The sequence below is a fragment of the Styela clava genome, chromosome 6 (genome assembly GCF_964204865.1).
Source record: "Styela clava chromosome 6, kaStyClav1.hap1.2, whole genome shotgun sequence".
Lineage (NCBI taxonomy): Eukaryota > Metazoa > Chordata > Ascidiacea > Stolidobranchia > Styelidae > Styela > Styela clava.
Window position 1 is genome coordinate 23,193,932 of NC_135255.1, and position 18,576 is coordinate 23,212,507.

Here is an 18,576-nt window from a genome sequence, read left to right on the forward strand (position 1 = left end):
GTGGTTCACGTGGCCACTGGTCGGCATGATCAGGTCCCATTCTCATACCTGACATGGACTGGTGCTTGGTATAATTAAGCCAAAATAGGTATGATAAGGTCCGAGTTAGCGCATATTTATAACCTACCAATCGAGAGAAAAACATTAGTCATTCAACATCTCTGACAACAGGAGTTTTAGTATAAAAGTATATTTAAAATTCATTTTCTTTCACACTTGATATTAAAAGATAAAATAACTAATAGAGTCAGGATTTGCATTTCCACACCCAATGTTTAATACATTCCGCCTCTTTGTTAAATATTTGTTAAAAGCTGTTTAGAAAATATCCATGAAATAAAATTTGACTAAAGACTAGGGCAGGACATTTCAAATCGAGTATTCGAATCGAATAGTAAATTATTGGAATCGTTTCAGAGCAAAATTTCGAATCGCCGCCATCTTGTTTTTTTTCTTTCCTCCAATGGCCGAGATATATTTTTCAATTTATTTTTATTTAAGCCATATTTTTTCACAAAATTTTGACATATGGCTCTTTTCTGTAGTGAGCTATTGATGAAAACGTGTTTTTTTTTGTCTATGAACGCTCAGCAGTCTGTATTAATGAATTCTATGTTTTCAGTAACTTATGTGTCTGGAGGACCGAATACAATAAGAAAGTTACATACAATTTTATATCTCCCGAGTATTCGAGATTCGTTCGAATCGAAAAAAATATTCGATTTGAAATCATCAGGTATTCGAAAATGCCCAGCCCTACTGAAGATTTTACACAAATTCAACTCCAAAGTTTATGCAAACTTCAAACATATCAATATTCAAAAATAATCTTATGTGTCTTTTTCAAGTAGGAGAAATGACATCTTATAAGATTTTTGCTAAAAACAGGTCGAGGAGACAATAAAATTTCAACATGAATAAAAACTCAGACTGCTTACGAATTCAATTATTATGCAATCTGATATTATTGATGCCCTAAAGCAGGGGTGTGCAAAGTGCGGCCCGCGGGCCAAATGCGGCCCGCAAGGGAAAATTGTGCGGCCCGCAGAGGCAACTGGAGAGCAGTTTGAAAAAAATAATATTAAAAGATACAAGAGCTAACTGAGTTTTGGTTACAGCCTATCGGTTAATTTTGTCTAAATCCAACCTAGAATAAGATCTGACAGCAAATTATTTGAAATGAATCTTGGCGTATTTTACAGAAAACATCTCAACCAAAATAACTTTCCCCATTTGAAAAAAACCATGGCTCCAAATATTGCACTTTTCGGTAACATATTTTTTTTCTTAAATGGGCGTCATTTAGAATTGCTAGCACTTCCATTTAAGCAAATTTGGATAAAAGTAGTCGGGAAAAGAATCCAGCAGCAAATTTCTTACTGAATTCGTTTAAATTGGGTGTGACAGTATATTTGAATTTGAATTACAGTTTTAAGGAATTTATGCATTTCAACTCATCATTTCTGCAAGGACCCCCAATGATGACATGAGATCAATAACAAAATGACATCATTTTGTGCCTGCAACTAATAGAAAGCCTGTGTTAAATGTAGGTGCGGCCCGCGGTTTCACCCGGTTATTGATATTTGGCCCGCGTGCGAAAAAGGTTGCACACCCCTGCCCTAAAGCAGTGGTTCCCAAAGTTGATTGACCACTGTTCAAAATTAGAAGTGAAATGATAATTGCGGGCCTGGAGAGAGGAGGGCCCAGTAGGGGCCAATAACGGTATCGGAACGTATAATTAGGATACCGATATAATTAAATTGCTACGATTATACACATGCTTAAACTGTGATAATGACGTAACAATTGGCCGGTCTGAGTGAAAACGCAAAACAATAAAAAAACATAAAGTGAACTATTTTACTCAAGTTACTCAGGCCATATTGAATCGTTAGGCGGGTCTTAATTAGCCCACGGATTGGGAACCACTGGCCTAAGATATTCGTTACCAACCGGAAGTCTGTAAATTGATTTCAGGGGTCTCGCTAGCTTTTCAGGCACAAGATAAAAAACAAATTGTATAATGAGAATGTGACCATTCGCCACAGCGTAATACAAATCCTATTTATATAAATGAAAATTTAAGGTTAAGAACTACGGTCCAACTAATTGTTTGTATTGCTGAACCTGTGAAAAGTCATCATTACAACACAGTATATGTAGAAGGCACAGGCATTCCTCTCTCTAACGCATGCCTCACTTCCCAACGTAGAGCAGATCGCTTTTTACTTGTCGGTACAACATAGGTGTTGGGGACGTAGATTCTTTGTGGCTTCTGGAAATAGAAAACAGGTTGAAGGAATAGTGTAGAGCAGGGCTCACTCAACTGGCGGACCGCGGTCCGAATCTTTCAAGTATCTTAAGCTGGGCCTTAAGCAAGGTCTCCCTTGAAGGGCAACGGGGCAGGTTTCTGGACGCCACAAGAATAATCCCCGATTAGGTTTAAGCACATATATATACGCTGCAATTCAGCATACCAGTATATAATGTCACGGCATTTACCACAAGTCGAGGAAGGTGCTCCATTCTCCTGGCCCGCGAACAACTTTCCGCTCCTAATTTTGGCCCCCGGTCAATAAACTTTGGGGACCACTGTCTTAGATCATAGTAGTTCCTCATATTTCCACGCCCCCCGAGGGGACGTGCCCCATCGTTTGAAAACCACTGGGTTAGACTCAACTGTATTTGCGTATACATATCTCTCGGTTAACCTCGTGCATAGCTCATGCATAAGTAGGTAGTGCCGAATGCTTGCAGTGATGCCTTTAACGGCATGCAGTCTTTATTATGTATTATAGAATAGGCAAAAATAGCCCTCATTTTTGCCGAGCGATGACATGCTGGTTAAACTGCTAGACTTGAAGTTAGGGGTGAGCGACAGGCGGGCCCGCAAGGCCACAACCCGGATTATTAGGTTTTGCCCTTGTAAACACTCAGATTTTGCATAGTTAACAAATTATGCAAGAAGTCAAAATTTCAAGTTCAAGTGCGCTATGGGTAGCAATACTAACCGGCTGTGGTTCATCCTTGTACATCATTTGGGCTTTGACTTCCCATCTTAAATCTTTATGGCTTTTCTCTCCGGGAGCTTTTATTGAATTCCATACGTCTCTGTATTGATGGTATCTATAAGATGGAAATATTTTGAGAGGATTATTCATTGTAAAGGTATTCCATCGAAATTCTGGGTACAAGTTGCTAAAGTCCAAGTTTCATCAAATTTCTGAGTCGAGGTAGAATACTCATAAGTTCATTCGGCCCGCTGCTTTTATATGTGACGAGGCGAGTAAATTCGCTCACAAGTCACGACTCGAGTCGATGCTTTTCTTGGTCACCCTCAAGTCAGAAGCCCAGTGAATGCACCCCGTTTCTAAGTCGAGTCAATGTAGCCTCGAGTCACAAGTCAGATTGAGCCAATGTACTCTCGAGTCACAAGTCTAATCAACGCATTCTCAGGTTACAATTCAGGTCACGTTACTGTAATTGTGAGTCAAAAGCCGAGTGAATGCACTGTCAAACTCAGAGGCCTAGTGGATGCACTTTCGATTCACAAGTCGAATCAATGCACTCTCAAGTTACAACTCGAGTCAATGTATTACCAAATCAGAAGCCAGATCAGTGTACCCCCGAGTCACAATCGAGTTATTGCACTCTTCAGACTCAACATTAGAGCTCGACCGATATATCGGCCAACCGATATATCGGGCCGATATTGCGTGTTTGCCGATATATCATATCGGCCCAACCGGCCGATATATATCAGCGTTAGTCGCTTTTCCACGTTCTAAAAAATTAGTCTCTTTCCCCGGGAAATATCTGCAGCCGAGCGTTTTCTTTTTCTCGCTTCTCTCATTTTGCCTCTCAATGAACAGAGAGTTCTCTTCTATATTTCTCTCTTTTATCTCTTCGTGCGGCGCAAAATCCTCGCCTTCGAATATCTTGCGTTACCACTAGACTTGCACGTAATCGACAAAAATAAATTCCGTAATTACGGCAAAATCGATTACGTAATGACCCCGTAATTGCGATATGTTTTCACGCATTTAAACCTATCATAAAAACCATTTGAATCCACTTCTTTTCCGAATGGGACATCGAAGTTTGGTTTTCATATCACCGACAGTACTACACGCCGGTGACAGATGTTAAAGACAAATACCAAGGAGTGAATTCAAATTAAATTTATTCTGATTTTTATCTTTTGTGTTGATTTGATTTTCCTTTATCACCTTCATAAATTGACCGTCCCAATTTTATGCGATCAATTTTATCATTACCAACACTGGTATACGGATATTTATGAAACAATAGTTGCCTCTTTTAAAATCGACTTTCGTATTGAGTAAAAATTTCGGATTTCCAAGTTATTAATCAACGACGAGCGTATTCTTTCGTTTGATTATACCTGCGCTTGCCTCGCGACGAAGACTTGTTATTGCTCCGTTTTTTACATTATCCGACTTTGCTACCTAGTTAGCATTTTGCAATAATTATTGATGCTGAATTATTGACGATATTCCGATTACCAAGCTTCATTTTATATCAAATCATTTCGCGGCCTAAATGTTATAGCATTATTTGCGATAAATTCAGATCACATATTAATTATTTAGCCGGCGGTAAATTCTTACCCGTAACTCGTTGTAAATTAATGCTAATAAATTCTATTTTGTTTTTTAATGTGCTGTAATTTGTATTAATAAAAGTGATTGAGTCGGGAAAAGAAAGTAGCCTTCTCTCCCTTTGCTCCATAGCGGCGGTAAAATTCGTTTCATGTCTGTTTCACGGAGAGAAAGAAAAATACGCCTTCCGGAATTACAATCAACTATAACACATTCTTATTTATTGTTATCAGCGCCGAATAAAAAAGATAACAAATCGTGAAGACAAAAAAGTCTGTCGGTGTTAATTGCGTTATGGTGATAACGCTCATAATAATATCGTTTTGATCGTGAAACCAAACGCTCAAACGGGGTGGCGACTTTACGTAATTTGTAACTTCCCTTCCGTAACTCGAAATAATTACGTAATTCCCTAAATTACGTGCAAGCCTAGTCCCCACCTACTACTGTATGGATCAAAATGGACTTCTATAAGCTTTTTACTGATTGCCCTTTTTCTTTTGTGCTTGGTTTTTTCAAACTTTGCCTTCTGTTTTGTGCATTAATGTGTGTTCTTATTATTTGCTGTTAAACTTTTATCAATGATGCAAGCACTGTGTAGGACGTCTTTATTTTTCAACATAAACTTTTGATTGACTGAAACTGAATTTTTCTTTCTATTTGTATTTACTGCGGGTTCAGGTTGTAGATATCGGTATGTCGATATCGGTTATCGGTCACTAGTTGGCCGATATATCGTTATCGGTATCGGTGCCAAAAAGTGATATCGGTCGAGCTCTACTCAACATCTTCGTACACTTACTACGGGACCGCCAATTATAGTACATACCAGTTTTATTGAGAGTTACTCGAATAATATTAAATTCAAATTTAATGAAAATATAATTTTATCTCGAAAATCATTGGAAAATAACAAATTGGGTTGGCAATGCCGAATGGGGAAGATACTGATCCATGCAATAATGTGGCTTGTTACGTACCAGTAGTTGCCTACAGTTAAAACGTGTCATCAAAAAGTACTCCATAAAGAGTAACCAACCTGTTAACAGGGTCTGATTTCTTGATATTCCTTGTATGAGGGTGAACTGTGTTCGGTCTGATGTCTGTAGATAAAAAACAGAGGGGTTAGGGGTGGGGTAGATCAGATCCTCAAACTGGGCCACAAGCCCCCCTAGATGGCCACAGAGCGTTTTACTGGAGGGCACAAGCAAAGGGCTTCATCACTGGGTGTTATTCATTAATTTACAGTACATTGATTAACACCGAAAATTTGCACTTAACACCCAAAGATTTGCACCCGACACCTGAAAATTTGCACCCTACACCCGAAAATTTGCACCCAACACCCGGGAAATTGCACCCGACACCCAGAAAATTGCACGCGACACCCGATAAATTCACTCCAAAGTGAATTTCTAAATGGGAATTCCTCAAATATTCCTAAAATGAAGCTTTATGCAAATAAGAATCACACTCACATGAAGGTAACGGTTGATCGTGAATGAACTCTTGATCCGCTTTCCTTTCCTAAAAAAAAAAGACTTGGACTTAACAACATTGGCCAGCTCACCAAGGGTGAGATAAATTGGTGAGCAATTCTGAACCAGAAAATGTCCGACAAAAACATAGTACCTCCTTACAAACTAATGGTTGCTTTCACAAAGCTTTGTTCGTAATAGAAAACTTAAGAAAAAATTTCTCAGATTTACTCAGACATAAGTGAAACTTATCGTTTGACTGGCCGAAGTCATTAAATCTCACAAGCTGGGTCATTTTAGCCCGCTGCTGTGAAAAATTACAAATTGAGTCATTGGCAATGACTCATTGCACTCACAAGTCTTGTAATTGCACTCACAGGTCGAGTCACCCACTCAGTCGAAAATAACCAAAAACTATTGCGTGACTCACCAAAGGCCTGGCTGTATGAGGTCTAGGTGGGAGCATTGTTGCCAAGCGTTCCCGATCGTAACTAACCGCCATGTCATCCATGGAAATGTCGTGAAGTCTGTAAGAATTTTCGTTCATCCCGTCCGCAACTAACGACTCATCGAAGACCGCAGATTCTCCATTTTGTTGTTTTCTAAAAAAGCAACAATTTTGAGACATTTTGACTCAATAATTCGATATTAGACTTTTGATTTGAAACACAATTACTAAAACTAGGGCAAAAACATATATTTCACAATTTCGAAGAACACATAGGATCTGAGAAAAGGCGCGCTTACATAACAATACCGACTTCGAACACAAAACCAGAAAAGTGACGTGCTTGTATAACAATGCCGACTTAACAGGTTGGCAAAAAATTGAATATATTGAAAAAGAACGCGACTCACGAGCTTAAAATTTTGGACGCCCTGTTCTAGAGCAGGGGTTCTCAAACTTTTGGTGTTGCGGAGCCCTTGAAAATGTTGACTATTATTCACGGAGCCCCAAAATAAATGTTGAAATTGTTACTTTCCGATTAATATTCCAGAGTAAGTTAAACGTACTTTACTCAATTTAAATACTGAACCTTTTTCAAAGATAAATTGTAAGAGACTAAAGCTGTAAATTTTAAATTAGGGGTCGAATCTTTTCCCCTATTGACATTTTTGGAAGACTTAAGGCCGCTAATAACGTGCGCGATTGTATTTTGTTACAATCTCCGATTGTTTTCGTCAGCATGGCGTGTTTTTAAACCTCAAACATCTTTACGCCAGTGTTTATTCTCCCTAAATCAAAAATTCCCTTCGGCATATACATGTATTGTTCCACAATGACGACGATAATTGCTTTTTCGTTCTCGTGGGAAATTATGAAATCAATTTAAAAAACATGTTCCCATATTATAATCATCGGCTACGAAGTGCAAAAAATAATAGTTAATAAAGAGGTAAATCCGCAATTCAAACTTCTTGATTAAAAAGCGGCATTCTAAAATATTAGAACTGAAACTTAAAATGAAAGATAAGTTTTGTATATAAGTTTTGTTTCAGCAGACTCACGTCAGAATAAAAACGCTTTTATAGACATTGTAAATCACAAAATTTGGTGTTATGTTAGGTTTTCTTCGGTTATTCATCGTGGTAACTGCGAAATTGAAACACAGTCAATTAATTATGCGCGCTAGGTACCATTTTTCCATTCTGAAACTACCGACAGAGTCGCATGCACTAAAATAAATTTCAATCGTTCGTATTTTGCCAAAACTTGTGATTTTTCAAACGGCGATATCAAGTTTAACATATCCCAAGATCGCAAAAATACAACTCCAATTTATTTATAGATGGCAGTTTATCACGCAGTTTATGTTATCTTAGAATAGTATTTTTTCCTTTTAGCAATCCTAATAGTAATCTCTGATCAAACGTGAGTAACGATGAGCACAATTGAATTATTACGACAAGACACTTTAAATGCTCGCATCGGTCATGAATTGAATATTTTACGCAACAGAAATCTCGTTATCCGTTTTTTTTTGAATCGCCAAGAATGTTGCGCGTAAATTTCCGATTCCAATTTTGAACTTCCTCCCTCTAAAGAATTCTGGCTGCGCTCCTGCTTATAAATATTGTCATTTTTAATTCCGCCACTTTGCAATATTTCAAGGATATCTTGTTGTCAAATTTTATCAAAGCTGTTATTGCTTCTACGAACAGTTTTAAATTAGCCAAGTCAGTACTTTGAAAAGTAATCCAATAGCTCGCGGAGCCCCTGGGTTTCTCTCGCGGAGCCCTGGGGCTCCGTACGGAGCACTTTGAGAACCTATGTTCTAGAGCATATTCAAAATTAGGGCGAGAAAACTCTTCCATAAAAACGTGCTTGATAGCTTGCCTACTGCCTTGTTTAGAGTGAAGATATAGAAATACCCACCTTAGAACTTTCCTGCGTCTGATGACTCTCCTTTCTGAGCTCGTTGGTAACTCCTGCGTGACACTGGTTGTTGGGGTTACCGGTGTGATGTCATCAGTAATTTGAAATCTACCTTGAGAAGTGATGTCCTCGCTGTTGCTAGGGTAACCGAAAAACCTGTGATCTCATCATCATTGTCATGATGATCATAAAATGTGGGAATATCATTACTGGTGGTAATTGTAGTAGTGAAATCTCGAGGTTGCCATGTCAATGGTGCCTCATCACTGCTACTTAGTATTCAGTTGAAGGGCTGCTTGGTACGATAAAATTAAAACAATTGAAAATTCTTTACAACACAGGTAATTTAAATGAAGAAAAATTGTGTGTCGTTCATTGCGGCACCCTGTTGTGTAAATTTTGTAGTTCGCCTCCTCTGCCTGAGATCATTCGAATATATTTTGAATATTCTATTCTATTAAACCATGGCACGTTCTAGTATTTCCTAGATAACATTTAAAATTGAGAGAGAAGTTGAAATAGTCATTGTTGCAAGTACATCTCAGATTTGTCGAATTCGCAAAATGGCAAAAATACGGATCTAAATTGTCGATGCAAACGCGGGTTAAATTGAAGACAATTAAATTATAATAAATCAAGACATTTTAAATATGGTCACAAAAAAGTATCCACACTAAATACAAGCACGCATGTCTATCTCATATTTTTATACGCAACAGATTGAGCGGTATTTTAGACAAGTAGTGTTTATATTTTGACACAAGAAGACGGAACCGCGAGTTACGGAACCGCGACACAATTATATCAAAATAGAAGAAAATTTTATAGATTCTCGTAAAATATTTTATGGTATACCTAAAAGTCGACTCTTTTTATGAACGCGTAATCGCGGCGACTGTTTCAGAATGAAATGAAAATTTCCGATTTTGAACCCCCCTTTTGAAAATCCTGACTGCGCGCTTGGCTGGCTGGGTACCTCGCGGAAGTCGAAATTTTTATCATTTCTGTGTGAGCTACATGTAGCCCTAACCAAGATGATGAAATAAATTTTATCCTTTTCAGTATTGTCGCGTTCACATTGTTTCTGGCTACAAAACTAATCGTGATTGACCTTCATACCTATGTCTTAGGTCGTGCAAAGACAGGTCGAATGTAGCTAATTTCCATGCACGTTATCTAAGAAATAAATTTGATTTTCATCCGTATACTATTCAAATCAGGTAGTTGACTATGCAAACCAAAACATAAACGTTTGGCACGCGAAGGTGCTCATTATTCATAAAATGGCACGCTGAATTCAAAAGGTTGCCGACCCCTGGACTAGATAGTACATACTAAGTAGTAATTTGGGACAAATTACTTTGAGCAAACTTGCATAAAATATTTTGACGTGTGGAAATATGTAAGACATCGTGATATTTTATTCGGAGTTGCGTGTGAAGATACGTTCATGGTTCAATGCATAGGAATGCATAGGTCTGCCGCGCCGTATCGGCAGGACAATAAAATAATTCGAAATATTGGTATTTCTGAACGTTCATAATTTTTTAACAATTATGAGTAGCGAACTGAGGGGCATCTCAAACGAAAGCAAATTCGCGCAAAGAGATAAGATGTTACATTTTGAAATAAAGTTTGTTAAAAATTGAGAAATTCATTTTAGTCGCAACATTTTTCTCATTTTTAGTTAGTTATGATCCGAAATCTCGTATTTTATTGAGGAATATTTTAGCAATAACATAGAGCTCTTTGTATGCTTTCAGTTGATACTTGAATTACTTTCGTAGCTATCGTATAACCAAACTTATAGCAAAATATGCATTTCTACATTCTTGTGTCGGATGAACACGTTCAATAATCGGCCATGACGTACTGACCAATGACCAGCTTTCATGCAATAAAATATTTATTTAAATACTCATTGTGGTTCTAGACATACGAGGTCATAAAGCTGATTCCTTCTGAAACGAAAAACAAGCCGGTAAACCGGCTTGCCGGGTTCAAGCAGTTAAATTCCGGTTAAAACAGAAGTCTCAGGTAAAAATAAGGTTTTAAACCATCAAAATAAGCCTTTAAATGTAATTACATAACGAAGTCACACGGATGACTAGGTAGTACATACTATGTAATAATTTGAGACAAAATGATTTGAGCAAACTTACATGAAATAATTTAAACGTATGGAAATGTCTAAGATATCGTAAGGTGGAATTCTCTATTCTATTTTTTTATTCTGAGTTGCGTGCGAAGATACGTTCATGGTTTAATGCATAGGAATTCCATTCATAGTTCGTGGGGCTTTGGTTCGCACGCAATGAGGAGCTGAAATATCGGGGTGTTGAATTGTGTACAAATCTCTCCTTATTAACTCGTATCGCATATTCCCCACTTTTCTCTCACTTTTATTTTTTTGAAATGATGTCATAGTTACCCGTTCGCATATTTCACTTTAGTCAGTGTCTGATGATGAAACAATTTTAGTTCAATGTAGTTAGAGTAATAGGTAGTTTAGTTTAGCAGTTTTGGTGTTATTGGAATTGAAGTTGCATTATACATTACCCTAAGTCGGTTAATGCAATATTTTTAGCGCATCATCTCGAACATTTCGCCAGTGCACGATTTGAAAATTTACCACTGCATGATAGATTTATAATATATTCCAAGTGTCCTGAATATGTTAAAAAATTATAGCTAGTTTGGTGGTGGAAAGAATTGAACTCCAAATTTCGATTGAAAATAGTAGCCCTTTAAGACGGGTGCTCGCACGGTGCTCTATTCGGAGAGAAAGGTGGGTGTGAGCGTCGAACAAAAAATATATTAATAAACCATGACACATTCTGGTATTCCTAAGATACCAGTTAAAAATGAGAGGGAAATTGAAATAGTGTTACCATATGTGAGACCGCACTTTAGTAGCCAAGCTGAAGTCTCAGATAAGGTTAAGGTTTAAAATCATCAGAATAGGCATTAAAATGTACTTACATAACAAAGTCAAACGAATAGACTAGGTAGTAAATACTATGTAGTAATTTTGGGAAAATTAATTTGACCAAACTTGTATAAAATAATTTTAACGTGTGGAAATATCTATGACATCGTGAGGTAAAATTGTCTATTTTCTTATTTCATACCAAAGTTGCGTGCGAAGATACGTTCATGGTTCAATGCATAGGAATTCCATTAATAGTTCGTGCGACTTTGGGTCGCACGCAATGAGGAGCTGAGATATCGGGGTGTTGAACAAATTCCTCGTTATTTACTCGCGTCGTATTTTGCTCGCGTTTCTCAATCTTTTATCTTTTTGAAATGAAGTCATGGTTTGCATATTTCTCTTAGTCAGTATTTGATGGTGAAATAATTTTAGTTCATAAATTTAGTTGGAGTAATAGGTTGTTTAGTTTGGCAGTTTCTGGTGGTATTGGAATTGAGTTGCTTTTTAAATGACCCTAAGTCGGTTAGAATCAATATTTTCAGCAAAGAATTTTGAACATTCAGCCAGAACACGATTTGAAGATTATAACTGTATGATAGATTTATAATATATTCCAAGAGTCCTGAGTATGTTGTACTAGACGTCGAAGCGTTAAATTTCGATTAAAAATAATAACCCCTTGAGACGGGCGCTCGCACGGTGCTTCATTCGGACCGAAAAGCGGGTGTGAGCATAGAATAAAAAATGTATAAATAAACAATGGCACGTTCTAGTATTTCTAAGAAACCAATTATAATTGATGGGAAAATTGAAATAGTGTTATCATATGTGAGACCGCACTTTAGTAGCCAAACTGAAGTCTCAGGTAAGATTAAGGTTTAAAACAATCAAAATAGTCATTAAAATGTACTTACATAACAAAGTCAAACGGATCGACTAGGTAGTACATACTATGTAGTAATTTTGGAAAAATTAATTTGAGCAAACTTGCATGAAATAATTTTAACGTGTGGAAATATTCAAGACATCGTGAGGTAAAATTGTCTATTTTATTTTTTATTCCAAAGTTGCGTGCGAAGATACGTTCATGGTCCAATGCATAGGAATTCCATTCGTAGTTCGTGGGGCTTTGGTTCGCACGCAATGAGGAACTGAAATATCGGGGTGTTGAATTGTGATCAAATCTCTCGTTATTTACTCGTATCCTATTTTTTTCTCACGTTTCTCTCTATTTTATCTTTTTAAAATTATGTCACACACGGTCTCTTTCTCGCATGAAATTTGGCGCAATTGCAATCTCATTCATATTTCGCTTAGTAAGTGTCTGATGATAAAATAATTTTAGTTCAGTGTAGTTGTAGTGATAGGTGGTTTAGATTGGCGGTTTTGATGTTATTGGAATTGAGGTTGCATTTTTTAATTAACCTAAGTCTGTTAGAATTGATATTTTAAGAAGATCATTTTGAACATTTCGCCAGATTAAAATTTAATGATTTATAGCTGCTATATAGATTTTGAAAATTAGATTGAAAGGATCTGAAGCCAATATAATTAGCCACGGCCTCTGGTTCCGACCTGCACCGACTCCAGACCTGGTTTACTGTTTACACTATATATTTTCTGTAATCTGATTTTTGACAAGACTCTAAACAAGCATAGGTAAAAATAGGTCAATCTAAACTGGTGGTTCTCAGCTTTTAAATTCATCAATTTAAATTCATCCTTTTGCTTATTTTAAAACTTCCTATTACTCACTATTTAATGATAAAGCGGTACTCAAGAAGTATGTGAACCAAGATGGCGGACACCGGAACGTAGTATGTGTACCAGGTTAGGGTTAGGCCATAATTTCAGGTACAAATACTACGGGAGTCACTTGGCTAGTCTCCGAACTCGTCATATAACTAAAATAAGAATAATTGGAATAATATTATGGCATATCCCTAACCTGGTACACATAACCTGGTTCCGATGTCCGCCATGCAGGTTCACATACTTCGGGAGTGTCTATGAAACTACCTATTTGTTCAATCTTTAATGGATGGACCCAGCTACTGTTATGGGCAAGCCACACTGCCGCTGTTGTAAATTTCAAATAGTCGTGAAAGTGTGCATGAATTAATGTTGCCATACGCCAGATTTTTCCTGACATGTCCGGGATTTTAGTGAACCACAATGCTAGGCGCGAAATTGATTTTAATTTTCATTTTGATGGAAAACTCCTCGTTTTCCTAGTTTCATTTCTTTATACGGTGTTTTCACTTTGTTGAGCAGAAATTGTTCACACAAAATGAGATATGGTATCTACCAATCAAAATAACACTATAAATGCCACTGGAATAATAAACAGAGGGCCAGAGTGCTAAAAGCCTCCAGACGGGGCCCACAAGCCATATAAGGTTGGGAACCACTTTTCTACGCAATGCATTAAAAATACTAGGCTCAGACTTGAAGCCAACAGTCATTCTTGATCCAAGTCTAAAATGCAGAACAAAGATGCAGTAGACTTTAATTAACCGGATTCCATTTGCGTGTTGTAGGCTATGTGTTATCTACTGTGATTGTGTTAAGTAAGTTGTAATTTTAAAGTATTGTTTATTCATCTCAGATAAATACGAGTATTTTTGAAACTAACCATGATCAAATATATCACCCTGTTTATGCTTATTGGAATAATTACTTTGGGGAACGCATCTGCTTTGGATAATTATGGGACAGTACTGACCGAGCAAATGAATCGATATTGCGAAACGTATATGTGTCAAGATACCGACCATACATCGGTAAGACAACAGAGAGGGCCGCGGGTTGGAAAAACTGGGCCAAAGGGCCCACCTGGACTACCCGGAATAGTCGGTCCCCGTGGACCTGCTGGAAGCGTCGGTCCACAAGGGGTCAAAGGTCAGCCCGGGGTTTCTGGACCACCAGGCCAAGTGAACTACACAAGAGTCGGAGAGATTGTAGAAAAAAAAGTAATGGGTAATGCAACATTATTTATAGCGATATACAAAGTCTGATAATGGCCACTTTCTGTTACTACCGACTACCGACTGTTCCCCGACTAGGCAGTATAGTTTAATACTGGTGATCGCCACCATCATACCAAAAACTAAGCGCAAACAACATTTTCGACATCATTTGTCATCATATATGTGATACCTCTTACAATCAGACTACCGCTCGTTTATTCACTTTGTATGCGACCACTCATTCGCAGACAACAGGGACATCCTTGGCAACTATTTTTGCATTTCTATATTATTTTTGTTCTGACTTATTGCCAACTGATTTATGTATTCGTTTTCATTAGGTATGTTCGCGCTTGTGCTCAATGAAGACTGCAGCAATTTCGCCACAACAGATCAAGCCCTGGTAACAGGCGGTGTGTTTGCAATCTATCCAGTGAGATTGAACCAAATAATTCACGTTTATTGCGACACATCGACAGACGGAGGAAAATGGATGGTGAGAAAATTTCGTATTTAATGTACAAGATTACAATGTATTATGGCGCACTTGTGAGCTTGTGTCGTCTGAATCATCTTGGGCAAACTGCAGTTATGACACACTCAGATACAAATAGATATCAGACGAATCAAATAATTTAAAACTGTAGTTTCAGTCCGAGACTCATCTGGCAAAACCAAGTAGCCAAGTGTACGTAATATACAGCCGTAACGGTGCTCCCGAAGTATTCCTACCAAGATGGCGCACAACCTGAACATAGTATGTGTACCAGGTAAGGGTTGTTCAGGTTGTGCGTCATCTTAGTACGAATACTTCCGGAGCGCCGTCGTAACAACTGCTATTTTGCACTTTAAACATTTTAAATGCACTTTAGAGGAAGGTGTCACAGATCAATGCTAACAATCAGTATATATTTTATCCAAGAGCATGATCACTTAATTTGCGGTGAACTACAGCCCGCGGAGTGCGTTTCCTCGACAGCTGAGGTCTAGTGTATGGAAATAGTAAATCGCCCTATGCGCGGTCAAAGATGTCGAATAGTGGCTGTATATGTTGGTCTAGTTAGTTCAGCACGATTCACGAATACTTTGTATCGTAGACAAGCAATTTTTGTTATTCTTTGCTGGGCATACCGAAGGAATAGATACATTTTCTGTAACAGGTTTTTCAACGAAGGTCTAACGGAATGCTCGATTTCGCCTCGTATGACTGGAATGCATATGCGAATGGATTTGGAAATTTAACCGGGGAATATTGGATGGGTAAGATAGATGGTTGTTGGAAAGGATAGGCTTGTAAAAAAAAAAATCAAAAAACTTCAACTTGTTTATCATTTATAAAGTTCCATAATTAACATATCACCAGAATACTGGCAATTCTGGCAACGGGATTCTATGATATATTTTTCGAAAGCAAAGCTAACTAAAATGAAAATATTGACTTTAATCTATGCGTAATAGCTTGGGTGTAAACTATGCTGAAGTGCAAATATTCTCCCAAATATAGTCGCTTGTGAATCTTGAAGTGAAGCATCTAATCAAATAAAATAATTTACAATGTTCTCAAATTTGTTAGGATTGGAGAAACTACATCGATTAACATCAGACGGTGACTTTGAACTCAGAATTGATTTGGAAGATTGGGAGGGATATAAACGCTACGCCAAGTATTCGTAAGTATTTCATCAATTATATTTTACCCGTTTTTTACAGCTGTGGGTATTGCGGACGGAGATTCCGGCTTCTGATTCGGAAACGACAATTTTTGATTAAAAAAGCTGAATCATTCGGAATACTTTTCAGATTTAATTGGAAGAATTTGACTCCGGCAACTTGTTTATTATTTCAAATCCGACTTCCTATCTTTACTTTGTGTTTAATGAAAAATTTTCTGGTCGAGTAATAGTTTTGATTATGAGATTGACCAAGTTGACTGAATAAGACAAAACTTGGAAATTATCGATCATCTAAAAACAGCATCCTTCCTATTAGTAACACTTTGTTTAGATTCTTACAAATCCGGTCGAGCATTTCTCGCGGCTTGTATCATCATATAGGTGATGCAAAACTGATTTTTCGGGTTTCAGGACTGAATATGAAATTCTATAATAAAACGCATTATATCTATGTTGTTGAAATAATATTCTCTTATTTCAGGTCGTTTTCCATCGGATCTGCTTCTACAAAATATCGACTCAATGTTGGAGGATATTCAGGAAATGCTGGGGATTCACTTACATCTAGACATAACGCAATGAAGTTTACGACGAAGGATCGGGACAATGATAGGTATAGTAGCAACTGTGCAAGTAAATATAACAGTGGTGGATGGTGGTTTAATAGTTGCTATCACTCAACCCTCAACGGTAAATATATCAGTGGAGGTCAGACTAGTAGAAACAGTGAAGGAGTCATCTGGTATCATTGGAAGGGAATGGATCACTCACTGAAGTTCACAGAAATGAAATTCCGTCCGAGAATGTAATAATGTCTAAACCAAGGCTGTGGAGTTAGAGTAGAATGTTAAAAATTTTCCTAAATCGGTGTTGCAATTTTGAACAAAAATTTAATTACTATATCAAACTTATCCTGCAAAAAGTCGTTTTCCCAATTTCTTCAAGTCAAAATACGAAATCCCAAATTTTACCAGGTACTTATTTGAAGTCAGAAGTCGAAATTTTCCAAGTTCGTAATCTCAAATTTTTCTCATTTTGATAATATACTCGGATTCTGAACTCGGTTTCTTCAATATCTCGAACTATTATTTCCACAGCCTTTGGTAAAATGTAAATATATTTTCATTTTACAAAATCAACATTTCAATGACTTTTCACCTAATCATCCGAGATAGAGTTTTCATTTTCAATACATTAATATAACAAATACCTGAACTAACCATTTTGTCATTATTCTATATATGCGTTTAATCTTGTATAAATACATGTAAAATTATTTTCTGTTTGACATCTTTCAATGGTAAAATTTGAACCAAACAATTGTTTTATTCAAATGTCTTAAAACTTCCATTAAATCTAGTAATTTCGTTGTTTTGAATTCATTCAAGTTTCTTCAAATGTACATAATAATTTTTAATCATTTAATTCTTGATAGCATGCTTAGATGTCGATAAATCATGCATTAGACAACAGGCTTGTTAATTTATTTGGGTTGGAGAACGGAAGGACAGCTGATTGCGAGCGCGATTGATGTTTGTAAATTTTACAAATGTACTTTTGTGGGAATGGTCGTTTGCGAGAATAATACTTTGAAGGAAGTCATTTTGGGAGAATAAAGTCTGTAGAAAACGACTATTTTCAAATAATGCAGTTTTGCGAAAACGAGATTTTACAAGGGTGAGGTGTTTTGACAGAATTAAATTTATGAGATTAAACGTTACCGCGAATGTAGTTTTAAATGAAATGTGCACTCAAATTTTAATTTTTTTAATTCAAATGGGCTGGATAGGATATGATTTACATATTTATCACAGGGGAGAGGAAATCCGATACGACGGATTAACCACATGGCAAACCACGGCCTCTCGCCCGGTTATCATTCCATGTCGGGTATGGGATGAGGTAGTTATTTGTTTTCGGAAGCATTGACTTGATGGTGGAGAAAGCCGTAACCGACCAGCGGTTACGTAAACCACCTTACGGCGGCGAGGAGTCCAGCAATCCTCTCGCATATAACTATCCCCGCATGGGATTTGAACCTGCGAATCACCGTGCCTTGTCACACCGACGCGGCTAACTGTGGCGTCAATATTCAAATTTTATTGGTAACATACTTCACTTCTGATTACCTTACACTGGTTGTGGTGCGGAGCAATTACGTGCAATAGGATTGCTTGACTTCTACCTTTTCAGAGTGGTTCAAGTAACCCGTTGGTCTGTTACGACTTTCACCACCAAGTATATATACAACGAATAACTGGTTGACTATTTTCATACTTTGTCAGATAACCAGACGATGAGACGAGTGTCTGTGGTTCGCGATATAATTAAATGTGTCTTATCACTTTTCTTCTCCCATAGAATAATTGATTAAGAGCTATCTCATTTTAAAGTTCAAATAAAAATTGCTTCTCCAGAATACTCCTATGTTGATGAGTATGAACTGTGGCCTTTCTCACATCTGCATTCGCGCAAAGACACATTTTTGCTGAAATCCATATTCGTAACATCTTCCAATGCTA

At 37.3% G+C, this 18,576-nt stretch overlaps 2 protein-coding genes across 2 annotated transcripts; one reads left to right on the forward strand and one right to left on the reverse strand.

Annotated features, from left to right (window-relative positions):
* Positions 1-174: 174 nt before the first annotated feature.
* Positions 175-9,932, reverse strand: LOC144424271 (centriolar and ciliogenesis-associated protein HYLS1-like). The gene is made up of 7 exons (XM_078113398.1): positions 9,841-9,932; positions 8,481-8,636; positions 6,534-6,705; positions 6,104-6,152; positions 5,665-5,728; positions 3,015-3,129; positions 175-2,278 (listed from the first exon to the last, which is right to left on the reverse strand). Exons 1-7 carry the CDS (start codon positions 9,930-9,932, stop codon positions 2,147-2,149), a joined length of 780 nt encoding a protein of 259 aa, XP_077969524.1. The 3' UTR covers positions 175-2,146.
* Positions 9,933-14,048: 4,116 nt separating this feature from the next.
* On the forward strand, positions 14,049-17,397 carry LOC144424590 (microfibril-associated glycoprotein 4-like). The gene is made up of 5 exons (XM_078114015.1): positions 14,049-14,391; positions 14,723-14,877; positions 15,542-15,641; positions 15,955-16,051; positions 16,536-17,397. The coding sequence occupies exons 1-5, from the start codon at positions 14,049-14,051 to the stop codon at positions 16,861-16,863; spliced, it is 1,023 nt and encodes a 340-aa protein (XP_077970141.1). The 3' UTR covers positions 16,864-17,397.
* The last annotated feature ends 1,179 nt before the right edge of the window (positions 17,398-18,576 follow it).

What these genes read in the sequence shown, in the direction of transcription:
- LOC144424271 (XM_078113398.1), bottom strand. Translation starts at nt 9,932, where the DNA reads ATGAACGTATCTTCACACGCAACTCCGAATAAAATATCACGATGTCTT. An exon ending in CGATCAACCGTTACCTTCAT is followed by an intron (nt 5,729 to 6,103) that starts GTGAGTGTGATT and finishes TTTTATCTACAG; the next exon opens with ACATCAGACCGAACACAGTT. An exon ending in AAATCAGACCCTGTTAACAG is followed by an intron (nt 3,130 to 5,664) that starts GTTGGTTACTCT and finishes TCCATCTTATAG; the next exon opens with ATACCATCAATACAGAGACG.
- LOC144424590 (XM_078114015.1), top strand. Translation starts at nt 14,049, where the DNA reads ATGATCAAATATATCACCCTGTTTATGCTTATTGGAATAATTACTTTG. An exon ending in TGTAGAAAAAAAAGTAATGG is followed by an intron (nt 14,392 to 14,722) that starts GTAATGCAACAT and finishes CGTTTTCATTAG; the next exon opens with GTATGTTCGCGCTTGTGCTC. An exon ending in CAGACGGAGGAAAATGGATG is followed by an intron (nt 14,878 to 15,541) that starts GTGAGAAAATTT and finishes TTTCTGTAACAG; the next exon opens with GTTTTTCAACGAAGGTCTAA.